The following is an 18,852-nucleotide window of genomic DNA, read 5'->3' on the forward strand; positions in this document are numbered from 1 at the left end:
AGCACCGAAAGCAAAATGGTGGACTTCCGGTGCCATTTCTGGATGTGGCTTTTTGTTTTTGTGGGGCTCCTTGTGATAAACCTGCCAACCAAATTTCATGTTGCTAAGTCACACTGGCTTCAGAGGCTGAATTTTATTTTTAAGTCAGGTGGCTGCGGAAAAAAACAAAACAAAAGAAAATTGTCAAAATGACAAAAAGTGTCTTGTCTAAAGTAAAATTGAAGACTTGATGTCTTTTGAGACTTTTTTTGTGGGTCTCCTCGTGATGGACATACCTACCTAGACAGTCACGATGACTTCTGCGTCTTAATTGCCAAGAAAAGAAATTGAAATAATAATAAAAAATAAAGGGTTGACTTTGAACACGACTGAGATTGAGGACTAACATATCACGTCAAGAAGCTTTATGTGTGCACAAGAAATAGTCGTTTTTTGTTTTGTTTTTAAATTAAACATAAGTGAGACACTTCACAAGGTCATTCAGTGACTGTCGCAATATTTTCCAAAAGGTGACTGGCAACAAATGTGATTTACCCCCCCCCCCCCTTTTTTTTTTGTGGTACAATTGGCAATGTGGAGAATTTAACCACATCCGCACCATAAAGCAAATGCACGTAAACATTTTCCCTAGTTGGAGGAAAAAATTTCACATTACATTTGAATTCAAGTAGCCCAAACACAAACACTGCAGCTCTGCTTACCTTTGAGTATTTCTTTCACGTTGCAGTCCGGCAGTTCGACTCTTGAAAGTGACTCTGGATATGCAGCCAGCCCAGCTCCCAAATCATGGTTGGAGACACTGTCGCAGGGCGGGATGATGCAAATGATGTCACAAAACTAATATTTGTTTTCTCTCTACACACACAGAAATAAAAAAAAAAATCACTTTCACACAAAAATGACAGTGCCTTTCAAATCCCTTCAAGTGAAGTGTTCCAACATGATTCACATTTCCTTTCCCACAGATGAGGCAACTCACCACTCCTTGTTTGTACTTTGTGCTTATCAGCCGGCATGGTTCAAGACAGGAAGTTTTGGCGTCACCATGGCAACGCCAAGCTAAAACAGCACCCGTGTGGCATTTGCGTGCAACAAGAATTGACTTAACGAAAACAACACCGTCGTGTGGGAAAACTCGCTAAAACGCGGCCAGAATAACACACTCGTCCTATAAAAAAAAAAAAAAATTAATTAATGAGAATTAAATTGTAAATTGTGTCACTGATGGTGTAGTGGTCCACTCGCCCGACTTGTGTGCGGGCAGCGTGGATTCAGTTCCCACTCGGTGACGAAGTCTATGTCTGCCCTGTGACTGGCTGGCGACCAGTTCAGGGTGTAGTGCGCCTTTCGCCCGTAGTCAGCTGGGATAGGCTCCGGCACCCTCCTGCGACCCTGTACAGGAGAAGAGGTGTGCATAATGACAAATGACAAATGGTAATTTGAAAGATTTGTGATTTTCATGCAAACCGAAGTTCTGATCATGCCAACAAAAAATGAAGAAAAAAAGTTGCAGATGTACATGAGTGATGAGAATTTTGTGGTGCGAAAGAAGTGCTCAGGAAAATACTTGGGAAGACACTTTTTATATCGAACGCCACATCAGGCAGGACACCCTCGTGTTTATTTTCAGCCGTTTCCTCGTTCCTCGGCCCGACCGGTTTCGGGACAAATCCACTTGCGAGGCCGTCATGATTCTTGGTGAGCGGCCAAAATGATGTTAGGATTTAGAAATTTGTAACATTAGAAATGACGTAGCATATTGGAACAACCTTTCAGTACCGCTAAGCGTCTGGACAATGTGACAAATTTCCGTAATTTCACAAGAATGCGTTATACTTCTGCAAAAAAAACAACAAAACAAAACAAAACATCCCAAACGACAGCTCTTAACATAAAAAAAACAAAACAAAAAACTTGAGGTTGGGGCACAGGTAACTCAAGGCTCCACGTCGTACAAATGCGAACGTCCGGCGACGTCAATCAAAGTGAACGGCGCGGTTGCCGTCAAAGCGTTGGTCTCCCTCCCTGCTGACGAGCCGCCGGAAGAGCGAGTCGTCCTTCCGGCACAGAGCCGCCGGTGTGTCGAAGTCCACCACCTTCCCGGCGTGCAACACCAGCACGCGCTCGCAGTCCATGATCGTGTTGATCCTGAAGCGTGCAAACAGACAAACGCACGCACGCACATTACAGTCAAGTCCACAAGTATTCGGACAAGGATGCAAACGCGTGGCCACTTTTGTCCAAAGTCAACATTTTCTCTCTTTAGGTGTCCCAATATGTTTGCTCACACCTTTTGTCATTTTTCACCTCCCACAGCTTTTTGGCAGTGGCGGGCGGTCAAGGCCTTCCCGGCCTTCTCTGCTGGCCTGACATAATCAAGAAATGATGATCATATTCTTCACGTTGATCTCATATGATGCATCCTAGTGATGCGTTTTCATCCAATCAGAATGCAGCCAGCTCGTGTTGCCAGGCGGATTTCAAAATAGCAGGAGCACACACTATTCGTCCGAGGCCTTCCGATACAATCGTGCGGGCGCCAATCACGATTTGTTGACCGTATGGCTTTCTCGCTGGCCTTACGCTGAAGGTGATGAAGGCGTTTTGTGATTGGATACTCACTCGTGAGGGGGCAGCGCTAGGCGGAATCAACGCGCCTGAACGTCGTAACGGGCGACCGTTCGAAAATCCCAAATATATTTTTTGCTTTTTTGAAACCACAATGGCCGAAGGAAGGAAAAGTGTGGATTGAACTGCACTTGCGAGGCCAATTTTAAGACGGACTTTTCAAGAGAAGCTCGGTCGACCAACACTCGCTCAGTGCTGCGTCAGTGTCTTATTCGTCCAGCCGGGGACCAAGTGGAACTTCACTGAAGGCCGACACGTGAAGCGCACGGCCCGCCGCTGCTTTTGGTCCGATTTCATTGGTCTTAACTCTGCTGACATTTTTTTCACCTCCCGTCCAAATGTCCCTTTTTTGTACTTCCTGAACCCTCTTGCCTCAACGTAGCGCACGCACACACACCGACCTATGCGCAATGGTGAGGACCGTCTGGTGACGGAACCTTTCGGCGATGGTCTTCTGCAGCAGTTGGTCCGTCTTGCGGTCCACGCTGGCCGTGGCCTCGTCCACACACAGAACCTGCGCAGAAGCGGTCGTCATCAGCGGCGCCAAGCGCGAGCGGAGGATTGCCATCTGACCTTGGCCTGAGTGAGCAGCGCTCGCGACAGACACAGCAGCTGCCGCTGGCCCAGAGAGAAGGTCCGGCCTCGGTCCCGAAGCTCGGCATCCAGACCACCTGTCGCGCGCACACAAAAAAGCGCTTCGTCAATCCCAAAAACTTTCTCATTCCATAGAAGTGAACGCCGTCCCTCACCCATGGCGTCGACCACTGAGCCGAGGTGACACTGGTCCAGGACCTCTAGAAGCTGCCGGTCGTGGTGCCGCCCGCAGGGGTCCAGGTTCTCTCGGATGGTCCCGCTGAACAGGAAAGGGTCCTGAGGAATGATGGCCAGCCTGGACCTGAAGGAGGCAAACGGACCGTCCGATTCAGAAACGCACTTGGAGGTTACCATGGCATCGTGCAAGAACATCTGGACAAAGTCTTTAAGATCAAAGCAAAAGCCTCATGGAGACTTTTAACCTGAGCTATGACGCAACGTGGTTGGTCACGCCTCGACTGGAGCGTTTCAGAGCAATGACATTTTTTTATGCTTTGTTTGTTGTGACGTTATTTTTCTCATTGATGTTCATTCTCGTTTGTTTCATGCTGCAGCTCTGACGGTTGTGTCCACCTAGAAGGAATAAAGACCGCTGTGGAACATCAGTACGTTGTCTGCCTGGGTTCGCTACATTGATTTTGAAACCAACAGCGTCATCTAGTGGAGTAAAAAATTATCAAGTGCTTCATGAGGCTTCGTTTTAGCGTCACTCCAAATTTGTCATTCCAACAAGCACGGAAGCATTTTCAGACCATGAAAAGCACATTTTTGGGTAATTATCACGTGAACGTGCTCAAGAAAGTGCACACGTGTAATTTGTGGTTTTGATTTGGTGCTCATTTCCAAGTTAATAAGAATTGGGAGACTTTTTGTTGTGCTGCATTTTGATGTGACGCTCCATGTGGTTTGTAGCAATTTCAGGTTAGACCTTGACCTTTGACCTGAGGCAGGTTCAAGATCAATCATGGCTCACGGGCAACAACAAATTCACTTCTCTGGCCGACTGGTTTTTAGTCATTCAATTTAAAAAAAATGTTTTTTTTGTGTGTGGGACACATATGATCTTGCTGTGAGCTTGACCTTTGACCTAGGCCTCTGTACATTGGCACGTCCAAACATTCTATGTGATGACTATCCCAGATTTTAGTGGTGATTTGTCAAAAGGTCACCTGAGCTGCTGGAGACCCACGCTGCCGACGTCCAGCCCGTCCAGGAGGATCTCGCCCCGACGCACCTCCACCATGCGGAAGAGCGCCGCGAACAACGACGACTTGCCCGAGCCCGTGCGGCCCACGATGCCCACTTTCTCACCGGCGCGCACCACCAAGCTGACGTCGTCCAATGCGTTGGGAAGACCTTCCCTGTACACCAAGACCACATGGCGGAACTCCACGCTTCCGCGCTGGGGCCAGGATGGCGGCAGCTGAAAATCAGGACCAGAGCGACCCGTGAGGCGCGCCCGCCGTCTCCGGTGACGGTTGCAGGTTTCGCGCCGGCGCACCTGCGGGTTCTGCTGCTGAGGTTCCGCCGGGAGCTGGCTGGAATATTCGTGAGCTCGCTCCACGCTCACCAGCTGCATCTCGGTCTGCGTGAACGCGGCGATGACGCCCGACAGCAGCGAGGTGACGGACAGCGCGTACGACAGCGACAAACCCACCAGGCCTGCAATACGAGCACGATACATGTCACCACACCGTCTGCGCGTCGCTACACGCCGGTAGCCTGACTTATGACTTTTAGTGGCTCATTACGAAAACCCGACCGACCCATTTGATGCTTTTTGCCGGCTGGAGATTTGTTGATGAAACGTTGACGTATTCTCGGCAAGATTTTGCCCCGAAAAATCTTTTTGATCGTTTATGACTCACACGTCTTCAAAAGAGCAGATTAACACTGGCTCTTCTTTCAAGCCTCAAATCGGGTTCAAATTGGCCACTCTCTCTCACTGCGGATGCGACGTCATGCGCGTTCTCGTCGTCTCCGAGTCGCAACCAGAAGCTATTGCGTCGCCAGAACGGATTCTACAAACGCACACCCGAGACAACCCCAGTGTCTCCGAGGAAGACCAGAAAAAGCAAAACGGTGACACGAAGGAATGAGTGTGCAATTTCATTTTTGGGCCGCAGGTGGCAGTAGTGATTAGAAAGTCAAAAACCTGCAAAGTGGAGCTTTAAAACAATCACGGCCGCATACAAAGTGCTGCTCATGGAACAAAATTTGTAAGCCGGTACAATAAAGCAATGCCATTAAAACAGTAGGAAACCAAAAACCACCAAAACAATGGCGAGTCAAAAGCCAAACAGAGCGACTGACATCACGGGAGCGGAACGAATCCACCTCAAAGCGAAGTTACAATCTAGCGGTGAAGGTATTTGAAGCGGGTAAGCCCCTCCCACCGCCCGCCCACTCACCGGGGTCGACCACATGGAAGCGGTGCTGGACGACGGCCACGGCGGCAAGGCCGGTCACCACGGCGACACCGATGAGCTGCAGACGGATGTCCAACCACTGCATGGCGGCGTTGCTGAGGAACAAACAGCGCTGGTTCTTGTCCAAGCGACGCACGCTTTCCTCCTCAAACCTGCCGGCACACACAAAACAGCTGGCACCGCTTCGTTCGGGATCTTATCGAGTAGTGACGCTTTTTTGCACTTTTTTTCCCTAAAGGCTGGGCAATTATAGGAAAAAAAAAAAGGATCACCACCACTAAGTTGACTGATATTGAAACCAAAATCAATAAACACGGTTAAAATCATTCAAAAATCATTACCTGACCGTGTGAGTTACTGCAGTTTGAGAATATTCGTTTTTTATAAGGAATGTTCCCAGTTTAGGTTTCTAATTTGAGCTCTCTTGTTGAATTTGGTCGGGGCGGTCTCGTTGTCATTTTCGGAGGATGTCGTTTGCCAGAATAAGCCATCGGTCTCCCCTTATGACTCCGTTCCTCCTCACTTCTTTAAGGAGGAGCTCCCGACTATTGACAAATCGCTTTTGACCATGATCAAGACGTGCTGTCGAATTTTAGACCCATTTCCAGATTGTCTTTTAGTTCTAAAATTGCGGAAAAGTCGGTGTCCGTGCGGTTAAAATCTTTCTTGGATGAACACGATGTCACGGAGGTCTTCCAGTCAGGTTTCACCTGCTACGAGTTTTGAGTGATCTCCTCCTGACAAACGACGCTGGCGATGGCGTGTCTTGTCTTGTTGGATTGAACTGCAGCGTTCGACACGGTGGACCACCAAATTCTTCTGGCTCGTTTACACCTCTAGAGTGGTTTAGATCCGATTTGGCCGGCAGGACCTTTTGTGTTTGCCTCGTCTGTCATTTTGTTGTATGGTGTTCCACGGGGTTCTGTTTTGGGGCCCTTGTTGTTTTCGCAAGACTTGTTGAAAACACGGAATTTCCTTCCATTACTACTGACAGTCAGATCTGGCCTGCTGAGCAAAAAAGTTTCTTAAGTTTTTCCACATCAGCTGCTGAGTGTGAAAGGACTGTGACTCTGGCGAGTTGATTTTTTTTCTTTTTTTTAACAGCACTTACCTGGCGCAGCTCCGACTGGCCCGAATGGTGGCGAGGCCGGCGAGCGTCTCCGAGAAGTGCGAGTAGACGGGCGAGAGTGTGACGCTGCACAGCCGCTTGAGCTCGCGGGACGTATGCCGGTAGAAGGACTGCGTGCGCAGGTAGAGCAGCGCCAAAGGGGGCAGCGCCAGCAGCAGCCAGGGCAGTGCCAAACTCATCACGACCAACGTGCCCAGCAGAGCGAACACGTTGGCCAGCAGGATGTTGAACACGAAGGGCAGGCTGTCGTCCACGCTGTACACGTCCGACGAGAAGCGATTGAGGATGTGACCCAACGGCGTCGTGTCAAAGAAGCTCACCGTGGCCTGCGTTCACGAGCCACTCCGTCACTATACACAGCAGTCCATACGCATCGGCAGCACAGAAACGTTTTTTTGACAGAGAGATAGTTTTGATTTAGTTTTGACTTGGTTTTCTTAAACTCGGTGAGTTTAATTCGTTTTAGAGGAGGTTTGTTTGGTTTGATTAGTTGGGGATTTTTTTATTGGTTTTAGCATTAGTTTTAGTTTTTGGGGGTTTTTGTTGAGTAGATTTAAAAAAAAAATAAATAAATTCCCAAATGATTGTTTGACCTTCCTTCGTCTGTACAGCCATTCAGTAATGCCCAAATAAATACTTTTAACAATGAAGCTTGAAAGCTCACGTCTGATATTATTGACAAAAATGAAAGACTTTTCACTATAATTACTTTGTACTTATATTTCGTCGTAGTTCATTTTCTAAACAACAAATGTAGCAGCAGTTAGTTCTTTTGTTCTTTTTCTTTGGAAAGCACTCGTTTTTATTTGACTTAGTTAAGGAAGATGCTTTTGTTTTTTCGTTGGCTGTCGTTGACGACAATAACCTTGATTTCAATAAAAATGATGGTGGCAAAAAGTTTGTCCTGTTACGGTAAATTGTGGCCGCTAAGTTTTTAGTTTTTTTTCACGAGACCTCTCCCCCGACTCTTTCCTTATTGGTCCCCCCTGATTCCAGCTCAGCTGCTCATTCAGTGCTGGGGAGCGGGACCGATTGCTTTTAGGTGCTCAACCTGCAACAGTTTAAAAAAAACAATTAAAAAAACCCCCACAAAAACCAAAGGCTGGCTGGCTATGTCGTGTCGTGTTGTGTGTTGTCCGGTGTGCCAGTCAGTCCCTAATCCTTTTTGTGTGTGTGTTTCCTTCCAGCCTTTTGTGTAGAGCACATTTTAGTTCTGAGCCAGTCGTTCGTCTCGCCACTTTTCATTCGTGTTTAGGATCATCAGGTCATTTACCTGACACTTAATTTGTTCGGTGCACCAGGAAAGTCAGGATTCGAGGTACACCTCATGTTATGTTTGAGATTCTGTTTCGTGTGTTGCCGTTTCGCTCTCTGTCGTGTGTCTCCCCGTTGGCGTTGCGCCACAATAGCGCACAAGAGTACACCACTTCACTTTGAGAAACCCCGCCCCCCTCGTTGCGACCTGATTTCATCTTTCTTTCCATGTTTGTCATACTTATCGGATCGCAGTTGCGAAGGAGGGAACAGATCGCAGTCACCTTGACGACGCGATCCAGGAGTCGGTCGTGGATGGCGGCGGCGGCGCAGAGAGCGCCGTAGGCGAAGAGGAAAGCTCGCAGGGCGGTGAAGATGCTGTTGGCCCCCGCGATGGCGCCGTACACGGCCAGGTAGAAGTGCACCTCGATGCTCGGCGCAGGCGCCGGCGACAAAGGAAACCTGGGGGGGGGGACATTCCAGATCATTTCTCGTTTTTTTTTCTTCCATTCATGGGCAGTTAAGTCGCGTATGGACATCACGATTATTATATTAAAAATTACTGCGCTAACGAAAACAAAAACAAACACTTGAATTATCATGTCAGGGTCCTTTGAGTGCTGAGGTTTCCGGGTTTATAAACGCAACACTTGGTACGGGGTCGCCGAGTGACCGTAATATTGTCATAGCACAGGCGCTCTTGCTGTTCAATACAAAAACGGTGTTTGAGTTTGAATGAACCTTAGTTGGCTGACAAATGCTGCACAAATGCAATTTTCTTTCCATCCCTAATATAATACCAAGACATATTTTCCAATTTTAGCTAAGCCGCCACTCACTTTAATGGACCTTTGAAAAGAGTCATTTAAAAAAACATCCCCAAAAAGCCCTCGGCTGTGCTCACATTAAACTCCCACTTGAGAACAGCAACAGGCGAGGAGAAGTCGACGAGCCGCAGAGGGAACGGTTGCTCCCGGTGGAAGAGTTGCTCTTCAGCGCCGAGATCCAGTGAGACAACCACCAGTCCGACGCGTTCTTGGAGGCTGCGGCACAACACACCACAATCAACACTGACACTTGCACTTACAGCTAAAAAAAAAAAAAAAAAAATTTGCCCATAGTGACCATGGTCTTTTTTCATAAATCTTGAACATAAAATACGAAGACTAATCCTAAAACCAAATTAAAGCTAAGTCTTTTTTGAACAAACTAAAACTAATAAAAACTAACAAATCGGCCCTGAAAGCAAATTAAAACTAACTCAATAAAAAAAAAAAAAAGAAATTCTAATTGAAATTCCAAAACGATAACAATCGTGGTAGACACGAATATAAATATCATAATCATAGTCTGAAACTGTTACAACAAAACTGGAAAACCTCGAGGCTTGGAAGGTGAACGTGAAAGTGGACGCAAACCTTGCATGGCAAGGAGCAACGTCAAAATGAAGGTGGCCAGGACTCCGCCCACCGCCGCCCAGTAGGCGTGGTACACTTCCCACGAAAGGCTTCCTGCCTGCTTCTTCTCCAAAGCCAAACGGTCGTCATCGTCATCGTCCAGACGAAACTCTCGCAAGGAAGTTTCTTCCTCTTCTTCATTCTCACCTTCTGCTCACACGAAAGGAGCCACCGTCACAACCAAACAGTCGCAGAACGTATGCAAGACGGACGACGATGCTTTCATCGCACCTTTTTCTTTGCAGTCAAGCTCCTTGTTGGCTCGAGTAGGTTCAGCTTGGAGCAAAGGAAGGATTTCCGCCGGCGAACCTGAAGACGACAACGAGAGCGCTCGGTCACAATTTGGCCTCTCTCGCACCGACATTCATCGGCCTTTTGTTGGCTACAAATAAAAATGGCGCTGATCAGTCAGTCTTCGCTGTTGTGCGCCTTTTTTAAGTTCTAGGCGTCAGATGCAAACCGAATGTGAACGACGACTCGAGTCAACTTGACTCGATTGAACAAAAAGCAGCCGAATTTACCGGCGTTGACGATGGTGCCGTTGTCCATGAGGAGGACCGCGTCGGCGGCGTCCACCAACTCCAAGCGGTGCGTGCAAAGAATTCGGGTCTTTCCCGCCAGCTGCTCCAGGATGCACTTGCGCATGAGGAGACGAGCCACCTGGGCGTCCACCGCCGCCAGCGGGTCGTCCAGGAGGTACACGTCTTTGTCCTGCGCGCGCAGACATCCCAGTAATGGTGGACATTTGTTGCTGAATGAAATCCATCGCGCCTCACCATGTAAACGGCCCTGGCGAGAGCCACTCGGGCTTTCTGGCCTCCGCTCAGCCTGACGCCGTTCTCGCCCACTTCTGTGCGGTCGCCGTCGGGCAAAGTCTAGCGCAAAGCACAACACAGTATTTGGAATAACTTCAAATTGTGATTTCTGGGGAAAATGTGTGTGAATTCTTACCACCGGACGTTGTACTGAAATGTGCTACAACTGAGTGAAAAGTATGAAAATTGAAAAAAAAATATTGAATGATGCACTAAGGCAGGGGTGTCCAACTCAAATACACAGTGGGCCGAAAAGGAAAACTTGAACAAAGCCGCGAGCCAGCATTTCATTTTTTAAAAACAATATAAATGCTGATTTTTTTTTTTATTGAGAAGTGGTTTTATTAAAGTAATACAATGCTTCATTTTAAAAATGACTATTATTATTTTGAATGCTACTATTATCATGTAAAATGATATAGTAGTCATTCGGTCTAGCCTCACGGGCCAAGTTCGGCCCGCAGGCCAGTGTTTGACACCCATGTATTATGGCGTTAGGGTAATGAGATTGTATACACGGAAACACCGAACAGAAATGAACAAAACTACCAAAAGTAACATTTTTGTGAATTATGAAATACAAACCAAAATGCTTAAAAAAAAAAAAGAAACGAAAACTGAAACGACATCTTACGTCTATAAAATGAACAAAAATGCCCCTCATTTTCATTTTTGTCAATTAATATCAGATGAGCTTTCGGGGTTCATTTCAAATGCAGTTATTTTCTGTTTTGCAAAAAAGATGACTTGGCTTTATTAAACAATACTTAATATATTGTCATGGACATTTCTGGGTAGACTTCCCCTTTAAGAGATATGTATTTGTTTTTCTAAATGTAATTATTATTTTTGTTTTATTTCTAAACAATACCTTAATCATGGCAACCCGGTATGGTAGTGGTTTTTCAAAGATTGCAATTGATGCGGGCAACGTACGGCGAGGTCGTCGGCGAGAGCGCAGGCCTCCACCACGGCCCGGTAGAAGGACGCGTCGTAGCTTTTGCCGAACAGGATGTTGTCACGCACGGACGCGTGCTGGAGCCACGGCTCCTGCGCCGCCAGGCCGAGGCCGCGCTCGCGATGCGCCACGTACACCACGCCGCTGTGCCTGCGCAGGGAGCACATACACATGCGTCAGGCCCTGAAGGCATCACCGCGCTGGCAGGCTTGAGGCGCCTGCCAGCGCGGTTGGGAAACAAGACAAAAAACAAAAAACATTTGATTTAAAATAAATAAATAAGATGAAGAATTTCTTGAAAATAAAATAAGAATTCACGACCATTTGATTTCATATCTAACTATGTCATTTAGTTATTTTGACATTTAAAAAAAAAAAAAAAGGATATTTTGACCGAACTTGCATGTGGAATACTTTTTAAAAAAGGAATTCATGATTTGAATTGCATTATTTCTCAACAAACAACCAATTGTAATGAAACCAATTTTATTTTACAATATTGTCAGTAAAGTTGTTTCTTAAAATAACGAGCAATAATTCACGCCAATGTTTTTGCGATCATTCCAGAATAAACGTGCAATTATTCATTTTGCCAATCTTATGTCGGATGACGCGCTGTAACGAGAGGAACACAACAAGATTTGTGAAGGGTTGCTTATTTTAATAAGAATAATAAATGGTTGCAGCAGTTTGTAAGATACGCCTTAAAAAATATAAAGCTGAACAATGAAATAAAAACTTTTCAAATAGAAAACCTTTTGCTTTATCTTTGGCTTTTGTGCCGTTGCTTCACCTGTTGAGTTCTCCGACGATGGCGGCCAGCAGGGAGCTCTTGCCGCAACCCACCTTCCCGACCACCACGGTTAGGGAGCCCTGGTGAAAAAAAATAACAAAACACACACGCACGCACGCACGCACGCACACACACGCACGCACGCATCGTCATGGCAACGGAGCCAGAAGGCAGTAGGATGTCTTGTGTGTGGGCACCTTTCTTATGTTGAGATTGAGGCTGTGCAGGAGCAGCAGGTGTCCAACGGGGGCGCCGTCTTCCGCTTCAGCGACCACCTGCGGCCCCTCCCAACTGAACGTGCCCTCATTCAACAGCACCGCCGTCTGGTTGTCTTCGGGCCACACTGCCGATGAAACATTCGACACCACATGACGACAGCGGTGATCTTACTTTTTTTTTGCAGAGATGAAATTCATGTGACGGTGCGAGAGGCGGGGCTTACCGAGGGCGTAGTAGGCCTGCAGATTGCGGTTGGCGAGTCTGAAGAAGCGCTGGATGCGCTCCAGTGACACCTTGGCTTCCAGAATACCGTTCAGCACCCACGGGAAGGCGTTGAGAGGGACGATCAGCATTCCCACCAGAGCCAACGTGGTGAAAACCTGCAAGAGGAAGAGGAACTTTCGGTCAACAGCACCCCGTTGTCTACGCATGCACGCACGCGGGCCGTGATTCGTATTCCAGCAATTCTTGTTGTTGCGCTTGCCTTGGCTGCAGTGAGCTGGTGTCCCAGGAGCACGTAGGTGAGGAAGGTGAGGATGGAGATGAGCACGGGCAGCGCGGCCCACGTGTACACGCACATGGCATCCAGGTACTTGACGGCCTTGAGGTGCGACAGCTCACCGCCACGACTTTGCCACACCTTACGAGCAAAGTGGGCCTCCCAGCCGTAGAACTTGATGACACGGATCCCCAGCAGGATCTCCGTCATCAGCTGGGAGCAACACCAAAAGTATCGGGACGGCTGTCAAGCGCTTTTCCGGCCGTTTGGAAGGAGAGCTCACCTTGACGCGGGTGTCCTTGTGGCGCAGCATGTGCTGATTGTTGCGGACGATGCAAGTCGCCAGGAACTTGTTCAAGGGTACCAGCAGCAGGGCCAAGCCCAGCCCACCCAGGAAGGCCACGCCCACTTGCAGGTAAAGCAGGTAGAGGGCGATGGCGAGCTGAAAGGGGAGGCTCCACAGCTCGTGGAAGCTGTTGAAGAAGTTGACCACGCGGTCCGTGTCGGCACTCATTAGGTTGACGACCTCCCCCAAGGCCAGGCGGGCCAGACCGGCGTTGCCCACCCGCAGCGTTTTGCCATAAATGGCCGACACCAGGGCGGCGCGGGCCGACAGCGCCACCTAAAGCAAGGACAACAACGATGCAGAAATTACAAAATGAGAACACTTGCAAGGAGCATGGAGCAAGCTAACACTGGGCGGTAACAGAAGGCAATTTTGTTTATTCAACGTGAACTAAGTTCCCTCCCCCAAAACAAACTTTTCACACAGATAAATGAAAATTGATTTATTAGCATTATTTGGGGTGAGGCAAACAATTAGCTGTTGGCCAATTAATATATATATTTTTTTTAAATCAATGAATTAAAATTACTTTAAAGGTCCTTTCACGCTATCAATAAAGATACCATTTTTACAAACAGGCCACCAACAATCAGTTATTTTTATAATCATGTCGATTATTTTGTTGATTAATGGAGAAATCAGAAAATCTCTATCGATCCCTTTTTCGAAAAACATTTACGAAAATGCAAAAAATAAACAAATAAATAAAAAAACATTTGGCAAAAATAGCCCAATATTTGCAGATTTTAAAAGACTTAATGATGTCAGCCGGTTAATCGATTGGGCCCGAGCGATTCGCTCCAAAAAAAATGAAAACTACAATCCATCCATTATCACTTTGGCTTCTCCTCATTCGGGTCGCGGGGGGTGCTGGAGCCTATCCCAGCTGTCTTCGGCCAGTAGGCGGGGACACCCTGAACGGGTTGCCGGCCAATCAATCGCAAGGCACACAAAGACAAACAACCATCCGCGCTCACACTCATACCGAGGGGCAATTTAGAGTGTTCAATCGGCCTGCCATGCATGTTTCCGGAATGTGGGAGGAAACCGGGGTACCCGAAGGAAACCCACGCGGGCACGGGGAGAACATGCAAACTCCAGAAAGGAAGGAAGGACTCAAAACCTGCACCTCTGTACTGTGAGGCCATCATGTTAACCGGTCGTGTTAAATTTGTTTAAAAAAAAAAAGTAAGCACTGTAGTTGTCTTTATTGCGAGGCCCAGATGTCTTCGGAATACACGTTTGAGGACCAGTTGAACGCAATAAAGCAGGGTCAACACTGCACTTTATTTAAATGGATGACATTTGTACTGCCTGGCTAAACAATTTCGAATGGACCCACCTTGGACACTTGGAAGGCAAAGACATTTTGCAGGACGGCGCTGAGAAGGGCGCTGGCGAAGAGGGCCGCGCAGCACCAGGCGCCGCTGCTGACAGGGGCGTCCCGGTCCTCCATGAAGCCCACCAGGAGGCTGAGGAGGAGCGGCCCGCAGAAGCGCAGCATGTTGACCGCCAGTTTCAACACCCCTAAGGCGTAATAGCGCCCCCCAAAGGCCACGTGCAGGACGCGCAACAGGCTCACATCACCGTCCAGTTCCGGCAGCTCCTCACCGACGTCGTGGATGGGCCGGGGCCAGGGGTCGGGCGCCGCCCCCCAGCGGTACGTGGCCCAGCTCTGGTGAAAGCGGCGGCGGATAACGGCGGTGCGCAGGTCGCGGGGGAGGTGGTAGACGCGGGCCGCCCGGTCCAGCTCGCCGAGCCGGCCCCGGCGCAGGAGCGGTGTCAGCCACAGATACAAAAGACGGGACAAGCACCCGCTGCCGTCCTCTGCCACCATTTCCCCCGTGTCCTCATCGGGAAGCAACGGCGCGTCGTCCTCGTCTTGGACGCTCAACGCGGGTTGCTGTGCACGTGGCGGCGGACACGCCGCACCTGCGAGGTACAGCGGCACGGCGAATGTCCGGACGGCGGCCACAACTGTACGTGCCAACTGGAGACGTCCGCTTGACGTCACTGGGGTGGTTCCTACATAGTCCAAATGCCAACTATCAAGAAACAATTTTCACTTTTCAGGTATACCATATGAACATTTTAAATGTCAAATTTGAGGAAATTTCTCTTTTTTTTTTTTTTATTTCTCTGGAAAAAAATGATAATTCTCTAATCTGTAAATTATAGAAAGAATAATAATAATAATAAAAAGATGCACATTTCTTTAGTCACATATTACAAATTATTACGTCAAATAATTTGCAACCTTTGAGTGCACAGATGTGTTTTATAAAACATCAATTTACTCAAATGTCACAAGTTATTCATTTCTTTTAAAATCATTTGAACAAAATCTCACAATTTATGAAATTCTGTACATTGCCATACGTGAGTATTGACTCAACATCACGTTCAAAAAACAATTTTTACCGGGAAATTAGACATTTTTATTCTTATTCTTGGCAAAAAAAACAAACAAACTCAAATTACGCAGTTACTCAAAAGTCACCAAATATTTTTTGGGAGGATTATATCTTTTTTTTTTTTTAACTTAAAAAAAAAAAATCACACAATTTGAGAAGCTAAATGCATATTTCTTCCATAAATTATTGGATTTGTGGCTCTGGATTGGAATTTTTTTCTCCTCAGGAAAAAAGTCATCTAATTTACAGTTTTACTCGGGTCACAAATTGCATTGTAAATATTTACATGTGCATCAGACACATGTACAGTATTTACTTATTATACTGTAATGAAATAATGTGTGAAATTGCATACTTTGGAGGAAGATGACGACGGTCACGACGAGGTGTGGGCTGCCCAGAAGCACGGACAGGCTGAGCAGCAGAGGCCCCCGCGTCCACGGCGGGAGCGCGGCCACCGCGCCCATGTGGGCCAGCCAGGCCAGAGTGCCGAAGACGCCGGCGAGGGCGTCCGGGTACACGTCGGCTCGCCGGGCCACGACCGCCAGCACAGAGTCGGCGGCAAACAGCGCCGACGCCAGCGCCGACGCTAGCAGACGCAGCGTCCGGCCGCAAGGGTGCGCCGACCACGCGGGGTTGCACCTGACATGTCAACATTCAAAGTCAAATAATTGTGGGACTTAGAGGGATCATCCAGCCAGGAAGGTCCATTTTTCAAAAGCAAGCTTAATCTATGTATCCTTTTTTTCAGGAAAATATTAGCCTGCATTTTCAATTTGATCAATTTGTTTTGGCGAAATCAATACAAAACTAAAAGAGTTTAGAAGCGTCTTTTGGTAATCAGCATTATGGCCACGCCCCCTTTTCTCCCGGCATGTCCGACCGATCACAATTTGTCCATTCAAAGTCATTGTAAATACGTCTCAAATAATGTCAAAATAACGGGACCAACTGGGCCCAAAATGTACGTGGACATCTCTACTTTCAACCTTGGGAAAACATCACACAACAATTTCCCTTCACATGACTGACTTAAAAGTGAACGAGGGAATGAGCAGCATGTGTGCACTTTCTGATTTTAATACTGATGTCATTTTGACATGCAAAGCGATTATCAAAGTGCCAATGTTAACGTCAATCAATTGTCTCTTTAACGGAGAAATGCAATGAGCCCAGTGTTTGCTTGCCTGGCCACGCCCACGTAGAAGGCAGCTAGGGCGGCCATGAGGGCGTGGGGCAGGACGCCGAGCACCAGCTGGTTGAAACAGACGCCCACGTGTCCATCCTGCCACAGCGGGAACGGTCGCCGCTGGTCCGTGTGGCAAAACTCGGCCAGCAACGCCTTAGACCCGAAGCCCGCCATGTCGACCTCTAACTGGCCCACATCTTTAATCTACAAAGTAACACAAAAGGGTGACGTTCATGTCAGGGCATTCACATCAGATGATCGGTGTGGGGATGATGACAACAGTTTATACATGTGCCTCATACTTTTTAAAGTGGAATTCAAGGCAAGAAAACCTGCTGTGTTCTAATCAGGGTAAGAAAAGATTTGGATTTTGCATTATAGTTAGTTTTTATTTCATTTGTATTAGTTTTAGTCTTTTTTAATATGCTGAGTAATTGTTTTTAAAAATTGTTAGTGTAATAAAGCAAACAACAATTTGTAAATAACTGACGTTCCTTCTTCTGTGTGGATATACAGCATAACTGAAATAAATATAGATTTTTTTATTTTCTAAATCGTCTTACTTTGAGCAGTTTGGTCTTCACTGCATTTATTGATGTACAGTGTCCTTGAGGGTCTTGAAAGTCGCTTGCAAATTGAGTGTATTATTATTATTATTATTATTATATTTCAAGTCATCGCCATAAGCACAAGCTTAAGAAAAAAAAATGAATTCTATGAAAAAATGAACATGCAATATTTTTCTCATGAATGTAAGGAGGAAAAATGTTTTTTTTTTTAAAGACTCAAAAAAAAAAAAAGAATACACTCGACCAAACCTAGAAAACAAGTAAACCGTGATTCGAGAACAAGGGCATTCGGACGTCAATTCCAGTCGACGGCAGAGGGCAGTATCATATAAAAATGGCAGCACCATGGTAGTGAAAATGAGTGATATTCTTAATTTGATTCCTGCCAAAGCAAAATTCATCCAAATACTGCATTTAGACTAGTGGTGGACCAGAGGTGAAGAATCCCGGTCCAAAAAGGAAAAAGACTAATGGAACATGTTATAGCCACTGGTGGAAAGAGAGCTATTGTCAATTAAATCAATTTGGTTTTGAGTCCACAAAATAATGGAATTGATGATTGTTTTTTTTAAACAACAACAACAACAACAAAACAACAACAGAGTCTATGCGTTTAGAAATTAACAAACGTTATGGTGGTTGCAGGACTATTTTTGACGACCGTTTTATTCCATCACATTTTGACTGAGGTCATTCCTTTTTAAGAGTATGACGGTGTGTTGGCCCTATTTAGAGAAATTATTGGCCAGTTAAATTAAAACCAAATAATTGGTATCTCATGAAATATTGCAATTTTAGCCCATTTGTGTTTCTATTTATTTTCATACACATCTATCGTGGACGCAAGTGCGGTTATTTTAAATATCTGTTCATGAAATACCATAAATTTCATCTGCGTTCATCTGCAATAAGATGATAGAAATCGATCTCAAACTGAAGTTTGCATCAACGTTTTAAAGCGAGCGAACGGCACGTTTGTTGTGTTTTAGCAATTAATATCGGCACTTACCTAAAATAAATTAATTAATAAATAAACCGATTAAGAAGTTGGACGAATGTCGGAAAGGTGCCAAACCGATAGGACTCTCATAGTGAACACGCAGAGCTCTAAGATAGCGATGTTTGCAAACACAAGGCGTTAAGTCAATTAAATATTAAGTTTGTGTTACTCACCTTGGAGCTTGAATAACCACGTCAGCCAAACAACCATGACGTGAAATTGAAATAAAAGTTAAATAACAGAATTATCTGTCGCTTATCGATGACGCAACCAGACGTTTGGGTTGTTTTAATTAAAACAATGTAATTCACATATGTTAGCGTACATTAGAAGTTTACCAATCACATAAAATTGAACAAATTCGATCGTGAAATTAATCATTTAACTTGTAATTAAATAAAAAAAATCCTCATTGGGCTTTGACGGAAGTCTGTCGCTCATTGATGACGCGGAACATTCGCTCGGTCGTGCACAAGCTTAATGTATTATTTTTTTTAAACGCACATTTCCAAATAAGTTTTTATGATCATAAGCAAATTTATTTAAAAAGGAAAAGTCT

The 18,852-nt window shown here is 46.2% G+C and overlaps 1 protein-coding gene across 1 annotated transcript; it reads right to left on the reverse strand.

Annotated features, from left to right (window-relative positions):
• Positions 1 to 1,567: 1,567 nt before the first annotated feature.
• Positions 1,568 to 18,554, reverse strand: LOC148332851 (ATP-binding cassette sub-family C member 10-like). The gene is made up of 24 exons (XM_088303874.1): positions 18,467 to 18,554; positions 16,723 to 16,928; positions 15,891 to 16,177; positions 14,464 to 15,146; positions 13,059 to 13,397; positions 12,761 to 12,988; positions 12,500 to 12,656; positions 12,255 to 12,400; positions 12,058 to 12,137; positions 11,243 to 11,414; positions 10,268 to 10,366; positions 10,013 to 10,202; positions 9,723 to 9,800; positions 9,453 to 9,641; positions 8,939 to 9,077; positions 8,319 to 8,496; positions 6,763 to 7,106; positions 5,634 to 5,803; positions 4,724 to 4,884; positions 4,392 to 4,645; positions 3,378 to 3,523; positions 3,202 to 3,299; positions 3,030 to 3,142; positions 1,568 to 2,148 (listed from the first exon to the last, which is right to left on the reverse strand). The coding sequence occupies exons 2-24, from the start codon at positions 16,896 to 16,898 to the stop codon at positions 1,977 to 1,979; spliced, it is 4,599 nt and encodes a 1,532-aa protein (XP_088160000.1). The 5' UTR covers positions 16,899 to 16,928; positions 18,467 to 18,554; the 3' UTR covers positions 1,568 to 1,976.
• Between the last annotated feature and the right edge of the window lie 298 nt (positions 18,555 to 18,852).

The sequence above is a fragment of the Idiotropiscis lumnitzeri genome, chromosome 8, assembly GCF_059441095.1.
Source record: "Idiotropiscis lumnitzeri isolate Australia: NSW breed Sydney's pygmy pipehorse chromosome 8, RoL_Ilum_1.0, whole genome shotgun sequence".
In the NCBI taxonomy this organism is placed as follows: Eukaryota; Metazoa; Chordata; class Actinopteri; order Syngnathiformes; family Syngnathidae; genus Idiotropiscis; species Idiotropiscis lumnitzeri.